Consider the following 19,685-nt stretch of genomic DNA (forward strand, 5'->3'; position numbering starts at 1 on the left):
TTTTCATGAACCAATCACACGCCTCCCTGTCTCCCTGCACGTTCTCTACCCCATGCATGCACGAGCCCACACTCTAAGCATGAGCTGAGGTCCGCTTCTGGACCAATGGTGCTCGTGCATGTAAGTGAGGGGCGTGGCTTTTGAGGGAGCACAGAGGGGAGGGGGGTGGGTGCAGAGGAAGCACAGAGGGAATGCCACTTTCAAAGTCATGCTAGTTTCCAAAAATCACCAATCCCGCCTTTGAGCATTTTACTTTTCTGATTGAAATCTAGGATGATGAAGGACATCCACATTGTCTCCTGGGGGAGACGCACAGTTATTACTGTTGATCATAAATAAGTCATTCTAATCTGTGTAAGGCTTCATAGTATAGAATAGTTTTTTAAATTGAATTAAATTTAGATACTAGGAGACCAGCGGGAAAACCGTTCATCACATGTTGTTTTATCACATCACGAAGGTGGATGAGGTGCTACGTCCCAACACTTCATAGGAAATAACAATCCACAGCAGACCCCTGACACACAGGTTCATCACCTCTGACCCTGACTCTATGTACTCATCTTCATAACAAATGTGGAAAAGAGACAGCGATAGATGTCTTGTAAAAACAAAGAGGTTGAAAAAAAAAAATTACAGCTCAATATTGGAGATATCATCGAACGTCAACCCTTTCACATTTTTCTACTAATTCCTGTATTTATTTAGACGAGTGAATCGCATGCGAGGAGACATGTTAAAATATAGGAGAAGAAGGCAATTTATCACTTTTCTGATTTAATGTAACAGAACACGTTCAGTACTCCTTCGCCGAACAATTATACCATCAGCTCTTTGCCTCTTTCGGAGCTTGGAAGGTGGTGGAGGGTTGGCCAATAAAAAGCATCATCTACAGCATCAAATTAGGATCAAGTGAGAGACACAATTTTTCTCCGAAAGTGTCACATTAACTTTGTTTCTCGTGAATAAAGAACTGAACAAAAGTACAGCGAGGACCAGTGATTCGCTTTTCACATTTTTAGGGAAGTATGTCTCAGATTGTGTGAACATCGTCAGCTGACAGTGTTCAAATCAAACAGCAAAAGCAGCACTTTAGGGATGGACGATGGCAGTGTCAGAATGACAGGCAGTGACTTTATCAATTAGTAAAATTCCTTTTACATCATTACAATATTATGGGCCAGATGGATAGATAATACTAAACATGATTGGAGCTTACATTATGGCTGTGTTAGCAGGAGACATAGTGCTCCTGTGAGAATCTGAGCATCATAATTGTGTAATATACTGTAAGTCTGGGATAGTACAACGAACATTTTCGACTTTTTTTATACAATAATCATGCCATTAATAATCTAGTATTGTTTCGACTCAGACATCCAGCCACTTGGAAATACACTGACTCCTATTACTTTAAGTCAGTTAGGGCACATATAATGTTATGTGACAAGGCATGCCAACACCCACTTACACTGACCACTGTTAACCACACAGCCACACAAAATCATGAGGCCTAAATTGCAAATGAACATGCCTGTCACAAGTTGTCAAATAATGTTATCGATAGACACCACAGTAGGACCTCCAAGAACAGAGCGGACACGTCGGCAGTAACGAGAAGCGTCCTTTCCCTCTGTGCCTCCTTGTTTTTTTTTTTCATGTTCGAGAAAGGATTTGGAATGTATGGTCGTCACTTAGATTTCCCCTTTTCATATGCCCTGTGGTTTTAAATGTCTCCGAGTTTCTGTCACATATGCGTCACATCTTTGATGCCTTCTGGCCTGGAATACACTGTACGATTGTGTAGTTGTCGTAGTGGAATGTCAGCTCACATTGTATGGTCCGATTGTCAAGTACGACCTGAGTGCTCACACTGCACATGTTTAAAAAAGGGACGGAGCATTAACAACTGTCAGTAAAGTTTCCCATGAGAACTCTCACTGACAGTTTACGAAGGTGCAATCAGAAAAAAGAAGCCCTAAAGTTTGTGAATCGGCTCATGGCTCTTTTCTCAGTGTGATTGTGTGCAGTTGTAAGACCAATATTTCAACATGCCCGAAATTTATCCAACTGATCAGGAGCAGGCTCAAGCCTCGATCAGCACTCCTTACCCTCATACACTGCACAACTTCAACTATAACAACAACAACATGTCATCAGGCTGAAATTTGACTTTATAATTAAAAAAAAAAAAAAAAAAAGGTCAGAATCGCACAGTGTATCCCTGGCTTTATGTGAACTCATGTATGTTATATTTCTGTGTTGTACAGGAAGTTAATCTTCATTATGTTATGTCAGGAACATTATTTTGCCATATTCTCTTTTGAATTGCACTCAAAATCTTGACCTAGATCCCTACTTGGGCGAATGCTGTTCAGGGCAGTTTTGGACATCTGTGGGAAAACCTTCATGTCACTTAAACCTCATATTCAATTTTTGGAACATGTGAAAGTTAGAAAAAAAAAAAAAAAGCAACTCAGGATGCATTCACAACACTGTTTTAGGCTAAAAGCTTTACCTTGATCTCTCTTTCATGATGTCCTTTGACAGCAGGATCTTAAAGCCCCTCTTGTTTTGTTTCCAGTGTCTCCTTTCGTTCTGTGTGACGGTTACTTTTGAAATGCAAATTCCACCTCAGCTGTATGAAGGACCTCATGGAAGGAAGATGGGGCCTGCAGATGACAACACTGTTCATAAATTGTCATGTTGTCGCATGTAATCAAGCAGAACACCATCCAGCCATGGTCTACCTTCAGTATAAGTCTAAACATATCCAAGTGCACACTGCTAAATGAAACGGCACCCAATATAAAACAGGAAACAACATCTTGGATCACACAAGCTTTAAATCAATGGTATCAAAGTGTTCTGTGGTTTCCCATAGATGAAAACATGGCACTGGTAAAGATGGTCCATATGATCACAAAACGTGATCACTCAGAGTACTAAACAGCACAGTTGGCATTTGCCTCCTGCGCTTTAAATTAAACCAACAAACGTTGAATGAGAATTATCCAGAGATGGTGCTACAATGAAGTGTAAAATGAACACCATGATGACTCTCGTATATCCCAGGCACAGCTTCAGTCCTAGCTTCCAGCACAAGATTCTATACACCTAGCATGCCAAAAATAATCCAAAGGCAAAATGTTGTCCAACAATGAAGTCCTCTTTCTTGTCTGGCCAACGGGCCTATTGAAAGAGAAGTATGCAAACTTTTTTCCCTCACTGATTTGCTTTAGTCCCTTAGTCAAAGCTTCTGCTGTGCTGACACACCCTTCCAGTAATCAAGGATGTCATGCAGGTCCTCGCCTTTAGCAAACTGCACCTTTTTTCTAAGGGCATTTCCGGCCGTCACATAACAGGCCTCATCCCGCTGGCCTTTTCGGTAGGGACGAAATCGCTCCCAGATCCTTAGAGTGCTCTCTGTAGAGTACTCTGGGCTGGAGGAGTAGCCAGAGTAACCGGAATGGTGGCGGGCAGGCGAGAGCTGGGAGTAAGATGCTGCATCTCTGCGAGAGCGCGTTAGGGGCTTAAGGAAGGAAACCCTCTGGGCTGGGGAGCCCTGGTGGGAGCCTTCATAGTAGAGAGCTGGGACAGAGTGGCGGTGCTCCGAGCAGTGGTAGTCCTGCTGCACTTCTAGCTGTTGCTGTTGTTGCTGTTGCTGATGTTGTTGTTGTTGTTGTTGCTGCTGCTGCTGCTGCTGCTGCTGCTGCTGCGTTTGTTGTTGATGGTAATGATGAGACTTCTGGTTGTCCTGATGTTGGGCACCAACACCACCACTGTCGCAACCACCACCACCCCCTCCACCACAGCTCCCACTCCCGACTAAAGGCAGCCTCTCAAGGGGCTCCCCACAGCCCAGGGGACTGGCACGATCTGAGTATTGCTGCTGCTGTTGATTACAGGCATCAGGGCTCCTTGGCTCAGGAACATCCAGGCTGTATACTCTAGCTCCTCCGCGCTCTCTGTCCCTACCCATGGAGCCACAAGACGTGGTACTGCATTGTTTCTTAACAGAATTTACAATCACCACAGCGGCATCTGCACTCATTTGCCTCTGAATGGGGCGTACAGCATTGGCTGGTGGTGGAGGCCGGTAGGGGGGAGAGACCACATAGCCACCACCAGTGATTCCTGGGCGCTCAGAGAGAGGGGTATTCAAGGCAGGGAGTGGAGGTGGAGGGGGTATTTTCTTGGGAGTGATCATCTGGCATGTCTCTGTCAACCCTTGGGACAGTGGGATTAGGCCACGAGTAAGGGAGGATGTGCTGGTGGGGGGAGGGGAGGTGGGATTGGATGAGGATGTAGGGTTAGCAGAGGCACCTGAAGCTGCTACAGCTGCTGCATCCAGTTTCAGTGCATCAATGCAATTGTTAATGATCTGGTTGACCTTGTCGACCTCCATTGCGATGGTAGAAATCTCTGATGCAGAGCCGTGTCCGTCATCATCTGAGTCATCCCCAACATCGCTTCCATTATCATCCCTCAAATCCATCCCCCTCATCCCTCCGTGTCCACCATCTCCCATCCTCTCCATCCCTGCCACTCCAGTTCTGATATCCATATAATTTCCTTTAGTTGTGGCCATGGCCTCTGAAAAGGCAGTGGCCATCTTTTCCACCTGTGGGATAGAGGAAAGTCTGGAGGAACTGGTGTTGGCAGAGTGAAGCATTCCAGAGCTTGTGGATGTTGACATGGGGAGTTTGCCTCCATGGTGGTGCTGATACTGATGGTGTTCTCTTGACTGCTCCTGAAGCTTGTGGACTGCAGCTGGATCATTTGCCACTGAGGCTGCCACCTCTGGTCCATAGCGCATTTCCAGAATAGTTTTCTTGACACAGATGGACTTCTTTTTCTCATCATGCATCCGTTTCTTACGAAGACAATAGTAAACAAAGCCTAAAACAATTAGCATGCCAAAGAGACAACCCACAATGGTCATTATGTAGTGAGTTGTGGTGGAAGGTGTGGGAAGTGTTTCATCTTGATATTGAGCCCGAGTTGAAAATGTAAGACAGGTGTGGTTGTAGCGTTGAGAGCTGCGGATGGATGCCACACAGAAGGTGTAATTGGTGTGCGGTTTGAGCTTGTCGAGGGTGATCTTCTCTTTCTTCTTCTTTAAGTTCATGACGTCGGAAACAAATGTGTAGTTGTATTGAGTGAGAATATACATTTTGCTGTAGGGCCTTGGAATTTGCACAATAATTGAGGCTGTTGATAATGACACGTGGTGGAGCTCGATCCTGGGGATAAAACTGTGTTCAGTAGATGAGGAGGAGGTGGTGGCCTGATGGTACGGCCCAACACCACCAAACATCTCTGGCCCGATCCCAGAAGGTCCGTCCATATCTGGTGGGAGAGAAGTCATTCCTGGAATCATAACTCCATCTCGGCAACGGTGGAACAAAATGTTTTTTGCATTCCGACCAGAATGGCCCGAAGCGGTAAGTAAGGCGTAGCCAAACATCTCCCGAGGTGTCTCACACTGAAGGCGGTCATAGGTGTGTGTGACATTGTTGAAAGAATCCAACCAGGCCAGGAAGCTGTACAAATCACAGCCGCAATGGAATGGATTCGCCGCCAGTTCACACACCAACAGTCGACTGAGAACGGTGAATGTGGACGGGTCAATGCGGGCAAGTTTGTTAGATGACAGGTCAATGCTGCTGAGGCTAGGGCACTCCCAGAATGCATTGCTGGCAATAACTTCAATGAGGTTGTGCTGGAGGAAGAGACACTGCATACGGCCGAGCCCTCTCATCATTCCCTCGGTTAAGTTGGTCAGCTTGTTGTAGCCCAGCTGAAGGACCTGAGAAAAACAAAGAAACATCAGTAACATTGTTTTACTTAGTGGGCCTACATACTAACATTTGCTGTTTATTATGAAATATAAATTAAAATTAGTCCATCATACTGCATCATACAGACATACTGCAAACTTATACAACATTTCAGTGACGCTATTTTTTAAAAATACCAATAAGGAGGTTCCCTTAAATGCAGTTTATCAGCACATTAAACCACATTCCCTCAGCCATGTTGCCATGACATCCGGTCAAGGTAGGAAGTTATTGTAATGTCTAACTGTTACACTCTTGGTTTAAGTTATGTTAATGTCACAAATCTGAGCTGCTATTTTCATTTTTCATTTTATTTTATAGGGACAATGCAAATTAAAAACATTTCTGTAAATAATAAACTAAGTACTAAGAGTTAGCCAAAAGGCTAATTTCCATCTGTTGTCCCTGGCCAGTTTTTACAAAAGGCTCCCTGGAAAATCAAAATAAATTCAACAATTGCTAAAAGCTAGAAATAGAAATAACAGGGGGAGACATGAGGCCAAAACATGCCTTTAATCCTTAATTCTGTAGCAATTTGAGAGCCTTTTTCAAAGCCTGAGGTAAAACTTCCTGGGTCTATTTCGAGCTTATTCATCGAGTTAATAACATTTTTTTTGTTTTTGTTATGTTCACGTCTCTGTATCATTGATGCTGTGAATCAAACAATGATGTAGAATTCTACATTTGAGCTTCCCAATCTGATCGTGATGTCACAGTAACATCGACCCCGACACAGTCTATAATGCATTCAATTTTTCTAAATCGAGGAATCTGCTGCAGCAATGATAACATGCAATATGTTTGTTTTTGGGTTTTTTTCATTTCAACAGATAAATAAAGTTATTTGAAGTTGAAGTTAAAACATGTACAGCTGAAATATTTATTTTATTTTCACCTGTAGGTTGGCTTGTCCTGCAAAGGCTCCATCTTCGATGTAGTTGATCTCATTCTTGGTGAGGTTGAGGTCGGTCAAGTTGGTGAAGCGATACATTGAGCTAAAGAGCACCGCTTTCAGCTTATTCTCATTCAACCTCAAGTCATGAACCGTGTTGTTGATGTGCTGTGGGATAGTTTCATAAGGCGGCTGGTTCTGACTGCAGATAGCCAGCCACACATAGCCCTTGTCCCCTTCAATCAGCCAGCAGTCCCCATTGACCATACTGGGATAATAGGAGATAAGGAAGAGGGAGGGAAGAAAAAGAAGGAAGAGAGTGGAAGTAGTAGAAACACTCTGCATGATGCTGATGGTAATAAAATAGGTACGCCGAAAATATTTAGGAGATGAACGCAAGGGCAGGCCGGAAGCAGGATATGAGGTCGTTTCTGCAGGAGGAAGGGCTGCAAGGACGAATTTCCAAAGAGAACAAGGGTCTGGGTTGGGTGCTGAAAAAGGGATGAAGGCTTCACAACGCCAGTCACAGCTGTATGGTCATCATGGTGATCAGCAGGGGACCCATGTCATCTCGTATCTTGTGGGATTTGACTGCGAGGGGGCACAGCTTGTCTTCATAGTCTCGCCTTTGACTTCAGATGGACTGACACAAGAAGACAGACTCTTGGAAATGTGGAGAATCTGTAGTGGAGATAAAACAAAAGAAAAAGCTTTTTTTAGTATAATAGGAATTAAATATAAAGTATCAAAGATACATTTTTATTACATTTTAATCCTTGTAATGTACGCACAGATATCTTATTCTGCAGGCGTCTAAACATCTAACTCAACTCTCCTCTGGGCTTGTTCTTGTTCCCCTTATTCAAACTGGTGTTCTTTCTAATCATAGCAATATAAACATGTTCCCTATCCTGCATATTCACTTCTTGGTCCCCCACCTCATGAGGATATAAGGTCGTCAAACTCTGGCGTAAACCTACGCCAGTATCTTCTCAGTCCTCTGATTTTTTTTTCTCAAACGGAACATGTAGCATTAATTTACAGAAATGCTGACGACACTGTGTCTATACAGGCATTCCTTGTTGTGGCGCTATCCAGCCAAAACCTCTAAGCCGTCTATCCCTTCTGCATGTAATTTGAATAGCAGTCAAGCGTTTACATAAGGAGAGGATTAGCTGCCTGTTGCATCATGACGACATTGTCCATGTCGGCTCAGCAGAGGGGGAAACATGCAGACAATAACAGCCCTGAACATAAAGACCTAAGGTGACACATGCACTCGGATAAGCAATGTACTCTGTGTGAACAGACGCATGTTATTTTGAAATATTTCTGTTTGTTTAAAACCATTTTTACAGGATTACACTGCAAAAGTATGAACAAGTCTTCCAAACATTTAGAGCAGGGGTGTCCAAAGTGCGGCCCGGGGGCCATTTGTGGCCCTTGAGTGGATTTTTTGTGGCCCTTGACTTCAAATCAAAGAATCAGAAGATTTTGGCCCCAGGCCTCATCAGATGGCATATGGTTCTTTTTTTCTTTTTCATGTTAGCGAGGGAGACCTATAAAAGCCTGACTATCCTTTCCAAAAAAATTAGAACACAACAGTTTCCCACTGCAATTAGTTATTGTGTATTTACATTATTTTTTGAAGAGGTCAAAATACAAAAAGTTCCTTCCAATATTTAAAAAAACAAACAAAAAAAACCCTGTGGCCCGTGAGCGATTCTAACGTGACAATTTTGGCCCGCAAGGAAAAAAGTTTGGACACCACTGATTTAGAGGTACCGGAAGTTCTCTAAGATATTACACAATACAGAGCATCTGTGTATGTTGTAATGCGTCTACTTACACGTTTCATCCCACACCTCCCCTATAACATTCTGTCGATTCTCATCATTCATAAACAATTTATTCCATTAAAAAACAACCAACTAAACATCCCCCTCTTTTACTCTGCAGAACAGGCCACATTACTTCTCACTTGTGCTCCAAATTCAGACCTCTTTCTGATCCCGACAGAGAGTTGAACTCATTCCAGTCTATTCTGGTCCACTCTCCCAGAGGCTAGCAGCAGGGAATCAGGACCATCCTCCTTTTAATCTACTAATTACTGCAGAAAATTGTCATACCTAAAGCTTGTGTGAAATGGCATTTTATCATGTAGATGTGATGCTCTCAGGCACTCTGTCTCCTCTTTTTAGACCGACGAGGGGAAAAGAGACCCAATAGTTTATTTTAAAGTGGTCTTCAGGTTTTTGTTTTTCACATGATAGGTGCATGAAAAGGCTCCTGAGCAGGAAAATAGGTATGAATGTATCCACAGATAAGTACAGCTGCATTAAGTTTGATCACACAGGCCCCCGTTAACAGTCCACATTCATTGATTTCATTTATTAAGTGAGCACAAACACGTCCCTGATTGCACTATTGGGGAAACTTAGTCCAGCTGGTGATGAGCTATAAAGCACAAAAAACAAGTCGATCATGGTTTGTTTTTTAAGTTAAAACCTAAGATAGCAAATAGTATGCTTCATCAATATTTGCAACAAAAAAAGATGCTGATTAAAGCTATCCTATTATCTTTGGGTCATTTGGTCCACCTGCATAAGCTGTCTGCACACATTAAAGGTAACACTACTTGTATTTTTCCCACTGTACTAGATGTGGACTCTGCACATTCCTGCAAACAGACATTTATTGGGATCGATTGTCTTGCTCCCGTTCTCTTTTGTCTGGCGTTTATCCCCCCGCCATGAGACATGATCTCATTAGGTGCTCCAAATAGTGAGACCCAGAGGGTTAGCACGAGGGATGCAGGAGGCACAGTAGGACTGTACGTGTGCATGTTTAGGGATATGATTACATAATTAGGAAATATGGGACATGCAGAACACCTGTCTCTAAGGGAATTATCATGACTCATAACACTGATGCATTCATATCTGTGAAAATGTAGGACACCAGATAGAACTTTTTCCTTCACGCTGCAAACTGCTGCTGTGTTTAAGACCAAACCTCCATCAAACACAGTGACAGGGATAATATCTGAGTTTACACTGTTTCATCGTGCTGTTACAAAGTAGTCAAGAAATGAAATTGTTTTCCTATTGTACAAAAAACAAGCTTTCTTCTTGATGCTTTCTAAAAACTGAAATGAATTTCAGAAGAGGTGAGGACGAGCATTGTTGTGTTGTTGGTTATTGAAAACATCAAGATTAACTATAATCACGTTACACGGCTTCTTTTCATGCCAGCTATTGCTGGAGCAAATACAACGCTCTCTGATGAGTAGGTCACAGCAGCCGAAAAAAAGTTCAAAATCTGGGAAAATAACCGGTGAACAGGTGGTGCGCTGAGTAGCTGCAGGTGTCTGACTGCCCTACTTTCACTGTTTCCACGAGATCCAGTCTGCAACACAAATCCTCCTTTTTTAAATCCTCACCTTGTAACTGAATTACTGCCAAGCACCACACGGGAGATACACTTGAGATTCTAGTTGGACGTCTTTCAGTGGCGTACTTTATCTACAAGCTGCAAGTAGTAAGCTCCAGTCCAACACTCGAACTATTCAAAACTAACAGTGTGATCTGCTCCAGGGCCTAAAACTGATCATTACAATCCATCTGTACTTAAGACTTAGTTAGACTTAGAGATATTTCTCTGCTGTTGAAGCTCACATGGCTGATTTAAGATAACAAAGTACTTCTCCTTGTATATCCTACTTATTGCTTAAGTACAGAGTCATTTTTTAAACTCCAGACACTCATCCTGTCTCCTTCTTTTCTTCTTCTCTTGCACAATCACATTTAAAAATTTAAATGATTTTCTTTTACTCGTGCAATGTCTCTGTTCTGGTCCATATTATGTTTTTGCAGTATGTATTATATAAACCTTTTTCTTTCCATGAATGCATACTTGATGTGTGAATGCTTTTATAATAGTGCACTTAAAGTATTCTTGTTTTCATTGATTATTTTTCTTGTATTCCTGAAGTGCTTCAGGTCAAAGGTCATACAAAAGGTGGGAAAAGGTTCTTTTTTTTTTCACATTATGAAAACTGACATTTGAACATAGCTGCATCCATCACACATCACTCCACACCCACAACACCCCCTTATTTGTGTGATACAGATCTGGGTCACTCAATGTACATACTGGTATTGATCCTCCCTGTTACCATGGAAACACAGTTATGATAGGCAGTGCCAATTAAGCCATTGCTAACCCAAATTGGATGTTGTTGGCAATCACATCAAATCACCGAGTCTCCCTTGCTTCATTAGCCACGATGCTAAAACTCCTTCATGAATTCCAATAGAATGAAATGAGCATTGACTCTGACAGGTGCTGGAACTGGAAATGATCCATCTCTCGCTTTTATTAGCAACGTGACTCCTGTTGGAGCCGAGCCATCGCTTGTCCAAATGTAAATGTATTTACTGGCTGCATACGATGCTGTCATTTCCAATCGTATCACCGAAGAATTACACGTTCCCATTGAACTGACGTGTCAAATCAAAGCCATGCAGATTTATACACACAGAAGTGCGGGGCTAATTTTCACTGCACTCTTCATTTAATTTGTGCTCCCAATCTGTTTACGATTAGCCTCTGGTATATTCTGCCGCAGCTCAATATCCAACTGGAGGAGGACCTGCTGTCTAAAAAAATAATGTGAATGTATTTTCGGCCAGGTGTCAGAAAGAGATGTTAAATTACGGCCCTGTTGAGCTAAAGATAAAACACTGTGTAACAAAAACACTCACACTTGTTTTTAATCATATATCATTAAAAACTATTGACTGACGGGACAAAAGCCAAAATCCCTGATGCAGTCGGGGTGCATTCCTGCACATGGCATAGATAACCTTTGTGAAGGCTCCATTAACTCTGAACTATTTCCTGCCAAGTCCGGCCTTTTTTCAGGGAAACCTTTGATCATTTCAGAAAGACGATGCCAAACTGCATTCTGCATGAATTACAGCAGCATGGCTCCGTCCTCAGGGTGATTGACTGGCCGTCCTCTTCAGACCTCTCACCAATTCAAAATGTTCGGAGCAGTGACGGCGAAACACTGCACTGTGTCTTTTAACAGAACAGAGTGGTGAACGTGTGTGTCAGGAGGCTTAAAACCCGCCTCAGCCTGTCGTTAGCTTGACTCAACGTTAGACTGAGACAGCATTTCCAGGATGGCGGCCGCCAACGACGGGATTCCAGCGCCCCCTGCACTAAGGGGCATTCATATTTACACTCTATGGTTTCAACAGTAGACATGCTGTCTTTTTGCTATGTTCAATACAACATGCAGGCTTCAACATTTTTCATTCTGTTTTTAGTTACACTTTACACAACATGTTTCTGCATTCGCTGTGTTAAAATTTGAAACACAAGTCCATGGATTGATTTTTTTATTTTCTTTGAAAGAAGTGAAGTGCTGTTTTTTTCCTCAGTGCTCACACTCTGCACGCAGCACTGTGACATTTCCTCAGGCACAGGCAGTCATGACATCCCGGTGCTGTGCTGTTGCTTTGACTTGATAAAAAGAAACATGAACATGGCTGCAGTATTGTAACTTCAAAACAAAGAATAGAAGAAACCGCCGTGCAGGAGCGTTTGACCTTTCGCTAAATTGTGAATCCCTCAGGGCCTCTTAACTCAAGCAGCCAACATCAACGTTTCCTGCCAGGTGATCTCAAGAGCATCAACATAATGTGAGACAATCTCATTGGATAAAAACCATGTAAGCTGTTGAAGTTTGAAACAGCAGCCGCTGATCAGTGCCAGAACCCAAATGATTGTTTTGGCAGGTGCTGAGGACTCTGGCTGTCAGAGACTCATTTTCTGCTCATTATTTTTCTCTGATTCTGTGCGACTGACTGCAGTGAGATGTTCATGTTCCAACTGTGATGTGGAGGAATTATCACACACAACAATCTTAACAGGAGGAGGTGAGGAGAACCAAAATGTGCACAGTGTGAAGGTGTTTTTAATGAATTGCGTTCTTGATGGGGTTTGATTTATTTAATCATGAATCAGAAGAATTTACCCAGCATGCTCGGTCCAGTCTTTGTTGGACTTGGGGTGGCCCAACAGATATGCTGACTTAGACAGGGAAGCTTATGTATCCTTTCTATTGCATTTAATCATAAGTCCTCTGACAGGTCAAGTGTGCTAAATGTACAAAGTGAGCTTGCATATAGTGGGTCAGTTGGTGGAGTCGGTCGCATATTAACCAGAAGATTGAGGGTTTGATTCCCGGCTCCTTGGGAGAGAAACTTAACCCCGAATTTCTCCGGCAGAAGTTGTGTGTGCTGCGATGTAAAAGCACTTTGAGTAGTCAGAAGACAAACTCAAGTCCTTTTCTTATTCTCAGAGGCTGCAATCAGTATTAGCTAATCAGTTCATACACCCTGGACTAAGCAGTGGGAGCAACTTGGGCACGTGCTCGGACTCTTTGGACATGCAGTTTGAGAGATGGCCTTCTTTGCCACTGAGCCACAGCGGCCCCTTATAAATGACCAATCACACACAGTGTGGTGGCCAATACAATTTCAGGAGCAGCCATGCCGAACCCTCGCCAACTCATAACTCCCATCATTATTTATTAGTATTTATTTAAGGACACGTGTGGAGCAGCTTCAGCAGCTGATCTGCACAGAAGAACAAACTGCACATTCAGTCCATTAAAAAACATACAAATGATGAAACAATAACCTTTCTTCATAAACGTGTCTCACCACATCACATTTAAATCTCGTTTATCGCCCCCTAGAGGCGGAGCTCTTCTGTTGTGTGACGCTGTATCACCTGATTTGTTTTGTATTATTTTACATGTTTGGAAAAATTGGCTTATTATTGGCTCATTCTTTGCAGCTCCCGCTGTCAGTGATTGTCATGACAGAAGTCGATTTCAGTAGCCGTCAATCATCTGTCTGCTTACACACACACACACACACACACACACACACACACACACACACACACACATACACACACTCATACTTCCACTTTGTGAAAGCCTGCAGGAAAACAACAAATTACATGATTTAGCACAGAAACATTTGTCCACACTGAGCTTTAAAGCGTGGATCTGAAAGTGTGTGTGTTCACTACAGCAGTGACAGTTAGTCTAGAATTTAACTGACAAACTGCTCATCACAAACAGCCCCCAAAGACTGGATCCTCCTTGTTCTTTCTGCATCTGCGTCTTGCTCTTTATCTTCCTCCTCTGAGCTCTCTTTAGATCTCTCCCCATCCTCCTCCCTCTGCTTTTCTTCTCCTCTCTCAGCTCCTTTAGTCCTGTCACGCGCCTCCATATTAGTTTCGTGTCTCTTCATTTCCTCCACGTTGTCTCACCTAAGCTCACCCTGTATCACTCTCTGTCCATCAGTCCGTGCTGTTACACTGTCTTCCTGCCCAGGCCGGATCCCTGGAGTACTGTCAGTGCAGAGAGGTTGGGCCAGTGAGCTAAACACTCTTTCCTCTCCACTTCACACAAGGCTTAGATATGACACAAACAAAACTCTGGACAGATGAGTCTCCACTGAGAGCTTGAGCACGCGCATGCCTGAGTGGAGCAGATCATCTCTCTGTGGCTGTATAATGGACTTCATGAAAGCAGATGCACTATGCACATGCTGCCTGTTCACTGTACCAGTGTCTCTATAGGTGTATCCCTTCATACACAAAACAAATACATGCTGTCTTGAAAAGATACTCTTTTGCGTGAGTCGTATAGACGAGTGGAGGAAGGTATAAATAAATGAGGAAGAGATGATGATAGGAGAGCGGGGCAGCTGAGACTGAAGTGAGGAGACGCTGTGTTTGATCTTTGATTCCTCCACAATCTTCTTTTTTTTTCTTTTTTTTCGCTGCCACAAAGAACAGAGACAGAGTCTCGGATGCTAAGACGCAAATCACCTTGGATGCACAACGTTATAATGAAGGTCTGTAAAAAGCTCAAGTTTCAGAGAGCGAGGTAGCAGAGCAAGCAGAAAGAAAATGAGAACGGAATAAAGAAGGATTGCAGAGGAAAGAGTGTTCTAACTACCTCGCTGAGGTTTGATCTATTATTCATACTTTATCCATGTACGCCTTCAGGAGAGCTTTTCAACTGCTTTTCTATTTTTTTATTTTTTATTTTTTTTTAACTTTTTCTCCGTCATGTCCGAGGATCTCAACATGTTTGTGTCCATATCTGTTTGCTGACTGTTAGACCGCTGTCATATGTGGCTGCTCATGCATAGCATCATATCTATTTTCTGGATGTCTCACAGGAGGAAGAAGTGATGCAATAGAGCGTGACAGAAAAAGGGCCCGAAGGTCTGAGGCTAAATAGAGCAAAACACCTCAGCACCCACACTGACCACTACATCACCACTGCTGCTATGCTTTCTTTTCGACCCCAAGTCAATGGAGTCGAGACCTGGTTCAACAGTGAGGGGGCGGCCTGTGAGATGATAGTGCAGTTGAAGAGTTTCCAGTAAAGACACAGGGAAAGGGACCACCCAGAGATGGAGTCAAAGCCAGAGAGAAACTGGAGAGCGGTTGTGTTAACCATGTGGAAAGAAACAAATTGTTTTCTGATTGAAAAAACTCGGACAGGATTTGGGGAATAGCAGCAGAGGGAGAAGTGGAACATTTCTTTTTGGCTTTTGACCCGAGCAAACCAAGGGGCTGAGGGGAAACAGGAATTGGTGATGTGAAGTACAAAGCGCGGTGGAGATAACTCAGTGATTGAGGTCGGTGAACTGTCAGGGAGAACAGCATGGCCGATGATGCAGTTGAAGGCAGAATGAAATCCCAGTCCTGCAAAGTTACCAAAAAAACTCAGTCCGGCACAAACATGCATTCCCATGACTTCATCTGCTCCTGATTCACCTGTTCTGTGACTCCTGCAGCCCCAGTCGTCCATTATGTGTCTGCAACACCTGCTCACTTCCTGTTTTGCTAATCCTTTCCTGGTCTATACCTTTCTCCCAGATGAGCTCAGACTTTCCCTTCTTCTTCTTTCGTGCTTCCAGTGTTTTTGTTTCGATGACCTTCTGCTTGCTTAACTACTCCACCTTTGGGTTTACCTGCCTACCAATCACCAAAACCTGCCCCAGATTAGCAAGCTTTCTAATGGATTATTAGTCTATCTTTAGTCCGCTTGTATTGTCTGCCTGTGGGTCCGTCCTTCCAGCCTGTCCTCCCATCCTTTAAAGCAGTTGTGGGTTAAAAAAAAATAGAAACCTCCTCTAAAAGCTGTCTTGCTGGTAATCAGGATTAGTAGATGTGAATGCAGCTTGAGTGTAAAAGATGCAACATGGACAAAAAAATCTAATTACTTTCTTGGTATAAATACAGTTTCAACATACAACTTTGGCGGCTTTTAAAGGGCCAGTATGAAGCCCAACTCTGAAAATGTGTTATTAACAGAGACCCAATCACAGACAATAATTATCCCGGCGTCCATTGAGTCTTCAAACAGAAATAGGCTGACTGACACTTTGAAGAACAATCATCAATTGAGGAAAACCAGCTGCCCAGGGTGCAATTACTTATCACAGTGTGACTGGATATAACTAATCAAAGGATGTCAATTAGGTATTGATGCCATCACCAATAGAGAGGAAAGTCCAATTTAGTGTTCTATACTCTGGAGTGGCTTCAATGACGACTAAGTGTTTGGCACCCGCCTGAAGCCCTAAAGCCATAAATAATTCATCTTCTGGATCTCAATATGTCTGCAGGATCAACAGATACAAAATATGACACTGAATGGTTTAGCTTAGCGCTCAGGGGTTTAGCTAAAAAGAAATCGTATAAGAAAGTCGATTGAGTAAGGGGGCGGGGCTTAAATTACAGCTCAACAGACCTGCACCTGAGTAGCACCAACGTTAAGTTCAAACATTGCCTTGCTAGCTTGAACATCAGTTTTCTCATTTAGAACCGATGTTGCGGATGTTGCAGCAGTCCGGATGGTTCCGACGTTGGCAGTTCCAGCTTACACAGTTGTCATGGCGACGGTTTTAAAATGGTGATAACGCTTTGAGGATGTGGAGGAGCAGAGGGTTTTACCGGCTGTTTGGCGTTCGCCGTGACTGATGCGCGATGACTTTGATCTTCATTTCCAACAAGTGGAGATAATTTAGATTAAAGTTGTCAGGCTTTAGTTATCTCCTAATCAAAATGCTTTGTCACATTTAAAATAAATTCTCAACGCTGTTTTGCAGCAGTTAATGGAAGTTATTTTTCAGTTTCAGAGACGATTAGGCACGAGAGGAAACGCTGTTACAAAGACTTCATTAAGAAAACTCCTTTCTACTGATTTGTCACATAAAGTTAAAATGACACTTCTGCAATAATATTTAGGGTTGTTTTGGATGTGGCGTCCTTCCTGTTAAGAGCTGGTGCCTCGGGCCACTGGTTGCAGCTATATGCTGAATATGCCTGGCGACAGTTTAGGTCTGATCACATTTGATATTTAACTCAAGGGATGTTTTAGTGAGGTCAATATTGTGCAGATTAATAATCCCAATCCAATAAAAATGCATATTGTCATGGATTCTATCTCCCAAAAACTGTTTTTTTTTTATGTCAGCAAGTGAAACCTGTTTATCAGGTTGGTCATCCCATGTTATAAAAGAGGGATAGGAACAGCATCTGTCTGCTAACGAGCTTTTTAATCGTGTCACGTTTGATCGGCTGCAATTTGCAAACACATTAAAACGTTGTTGGGGTTTTTTGCAGAGAATATTAAAGAGAGAAGTCTTTCTGTCCACCTTTTATTCAAGACATTTTATTAAATAATTCTGAAGAAGTAAAGCATGATTGATGATCAGAGATGCCTTGGCTTTCTTTCACAGAATACAGACATCATATACGATCATTTATAGCTGATGGAATCTATTGATTTTGCTCTTGCTAGAATGTCCTGGAGCTATGTTATGTTCAGAAACCTGATAAATTCCTATTCGCTAACATGAACTCTGACCAACACTCAGAATATATCACGAGAGTGCCCCTCAACCTTCTTACATGTGTGCATTCAATGTGGAGGCAGCTGCAGATTGAACATGTATTTTTCTCGTATACGGGGCCGTGAGCTGAGCAGCTCTCTGGATCAAAGCAGAATACATTTGCCCCTATCAATGCATCAGTTATCCTCCGGCCTACACTTGCACCACTGCTGTCATAGCTGAAAGATATCAATGCCAGAGGCACGGAAGCTCTAACACATCTTGATCACACTGAAGAAAGGGAACCATAGATGAATAAAATATGAAGAGGAAGAGGGAAGGAAATCAGATATGAAGGTCGGATAGAGATTTAAGTAACTGAAGCGATGGTGAGGTTTTGAAAAAAAAAAAGAGATTGATGAAAAGAGTGTGGACTTTATTGAGAGCACCACAGCAGAGATTGATTTGTGGAAAGAGTAAATGGAGATTGGATAATAAGCGGGGAGCATAAAGTGTCGAGAGCGCAAAATAAGATCGACCATGCCCACAATGATGAATCAGCAGTCACCTGCATGAAGGGAACCGTTGTGCTCATAAAATATGAACTTTGTGCTCAAATTCATTTCTCTTTTTGAGGAAAATGTTGTTGTTCTCCATGGCAGACTTGACACTGGTTGAGTGGTGTGGCATGTATAGCATGTTTAATTGATGTCATATTTTGCAAAGTTTACCATCACTCTGATAAATTGACTTCCTGTCTGTGTAGCTCACCTATTATCCAATGTTTGCAGGGATATACTCCAGTTCCCCAGAACCAGAAATAGGATTTATTACTCGGATAAAAACAGATTCTTTGCCTCGCATTGTGCTGGAATGACGTGGCCGCTCATTGGGACGAGCATAACAAGGTTATTCCTGGATGCCAGACCCCGTAAACTTGTCATCTTTTGGAATATTAAACTCAGAAACTTGTGTTCCCGTCTCCTTGCAGGCAGACCTACAGTACAACCCACTCTGGAGAGCAATGTGCTGGGCTGTTTGTTTGAGTCATGAATATTCTTGACACCTCATTACGCCTCACAATGTTTAGGAACTCCATGGGCGAGCCTGAAGGTAAACCCCGATGTTTAAAGAGAATCAGAGGGGAGCGCAGGAGTTTGTACTTCACATCAAATGAAAATAAAGTTTGCTTGTTTTATAAGCTTTACTACCAACACTTGCAGACGAGATTTCTTGGATGTAAAATGTGGCACTCTCACTGTCTAGGTCGGCGTTTGGAAGAAATGGATGATCTTAATGAGCTCGGAAACTGCACTTGTGCATTTATAGCTGTGTCCCAATTCAGGCAGAGCATCCTTTGAAGGACCCAGACGACGACAGATCCAGCCTCCGTGGCTTGCTTAGATCGCTCAAGCTGAGCTGAAATGCCGAGGTCTGGTTGATAAAGGATTCCCGTTTGGTTCCCTGCCCGTACCGCCCTGTTTCTAAGAGTCACGCCTGTCACCTAGCAACCCCGGGAGCTGCACGGCAACTGGCCAACATAACTAACATCCTGGTAACTGAGGAGTTTTATTTAAGGATAATGTAGGGTGAGGCCCCTCTTGTTTTTGAACATTGTTTTGTTTTTTAACTACTTATATGTATAATGGTAATACTGGGCTCCTTGAGAATCCTCCAGCTATAGTTTTGAGTTGGTGCACAATAAATCTCAGGATGTGTTGAACCGTTTGGTGTATCCCTCATTGGCCAGGGAGGGGATCAAGCATTTCTCGGCTGCATTCGGAGGAGCCTTTGATGCCCTGTTGTTGAAGTAATCTTTCTTTAAATGCGTAAACCACAGTATATGCAGCCCCGTCGGGATATAGCTCGTAATATCAGTTCATGTTATCGTAAGATATGGAGACAGAAATAACATCAAAGAGCTGTTTCTGCTGTCTCCACTCTCTCTTCTCTGATCACTCATTTATCAGCCTTGGAAGCCAACAGATCTGTGAGCTTCTGTTTTAT

The 19,685-nt window shown here is 42.8% G+C and overlaps 1 protein-coding gene across 1 annotated transcript in view; it reads right to left on the reverse strand.

Moving 5' to 3' along the window:
- Nucleotides 1-1,834: 1,834 nt before the first annotated feature.
- Nucleotides 1,835-19,685, reverse strand: part of elfn2b (extracellular leucine-rich repeat and fibronectin type III domain containing 2b) — a 60,507-nt gene continuing 42,656 nt past the window's right edge. The window contains exons 3-4 of the mRNA XM_079367023.1: nt 6,739-7,416; nt 1,835-5,812 (exon numbers count right to left, since the gene is read on the reverse strand). Of these exons, the coding sequence (XP_079223149.1) occupies nt 3,251-5,812; nt 6,739-7,080 (2,904 nt within the window). The 5' untranslated portion in view covers nt 7,081-7,416 and the 3' untranslated portion in view covers nt 1,835-3,250. The remainder of the gene's footprint in view (nt 5,813-6,738; nt 7,417-19,685) is intronic.

Source organism: Symphodus melops (genome assembly GCF_947650265.1).
Source record: "Symphodus melops genome assembly, chromosome: 17".
Lineage (NCBI taxonomy): Eukaryota > Metazoa > Chordata > Actinopteri > Labriformes > Labridae > Symphodus > Symphodus melops.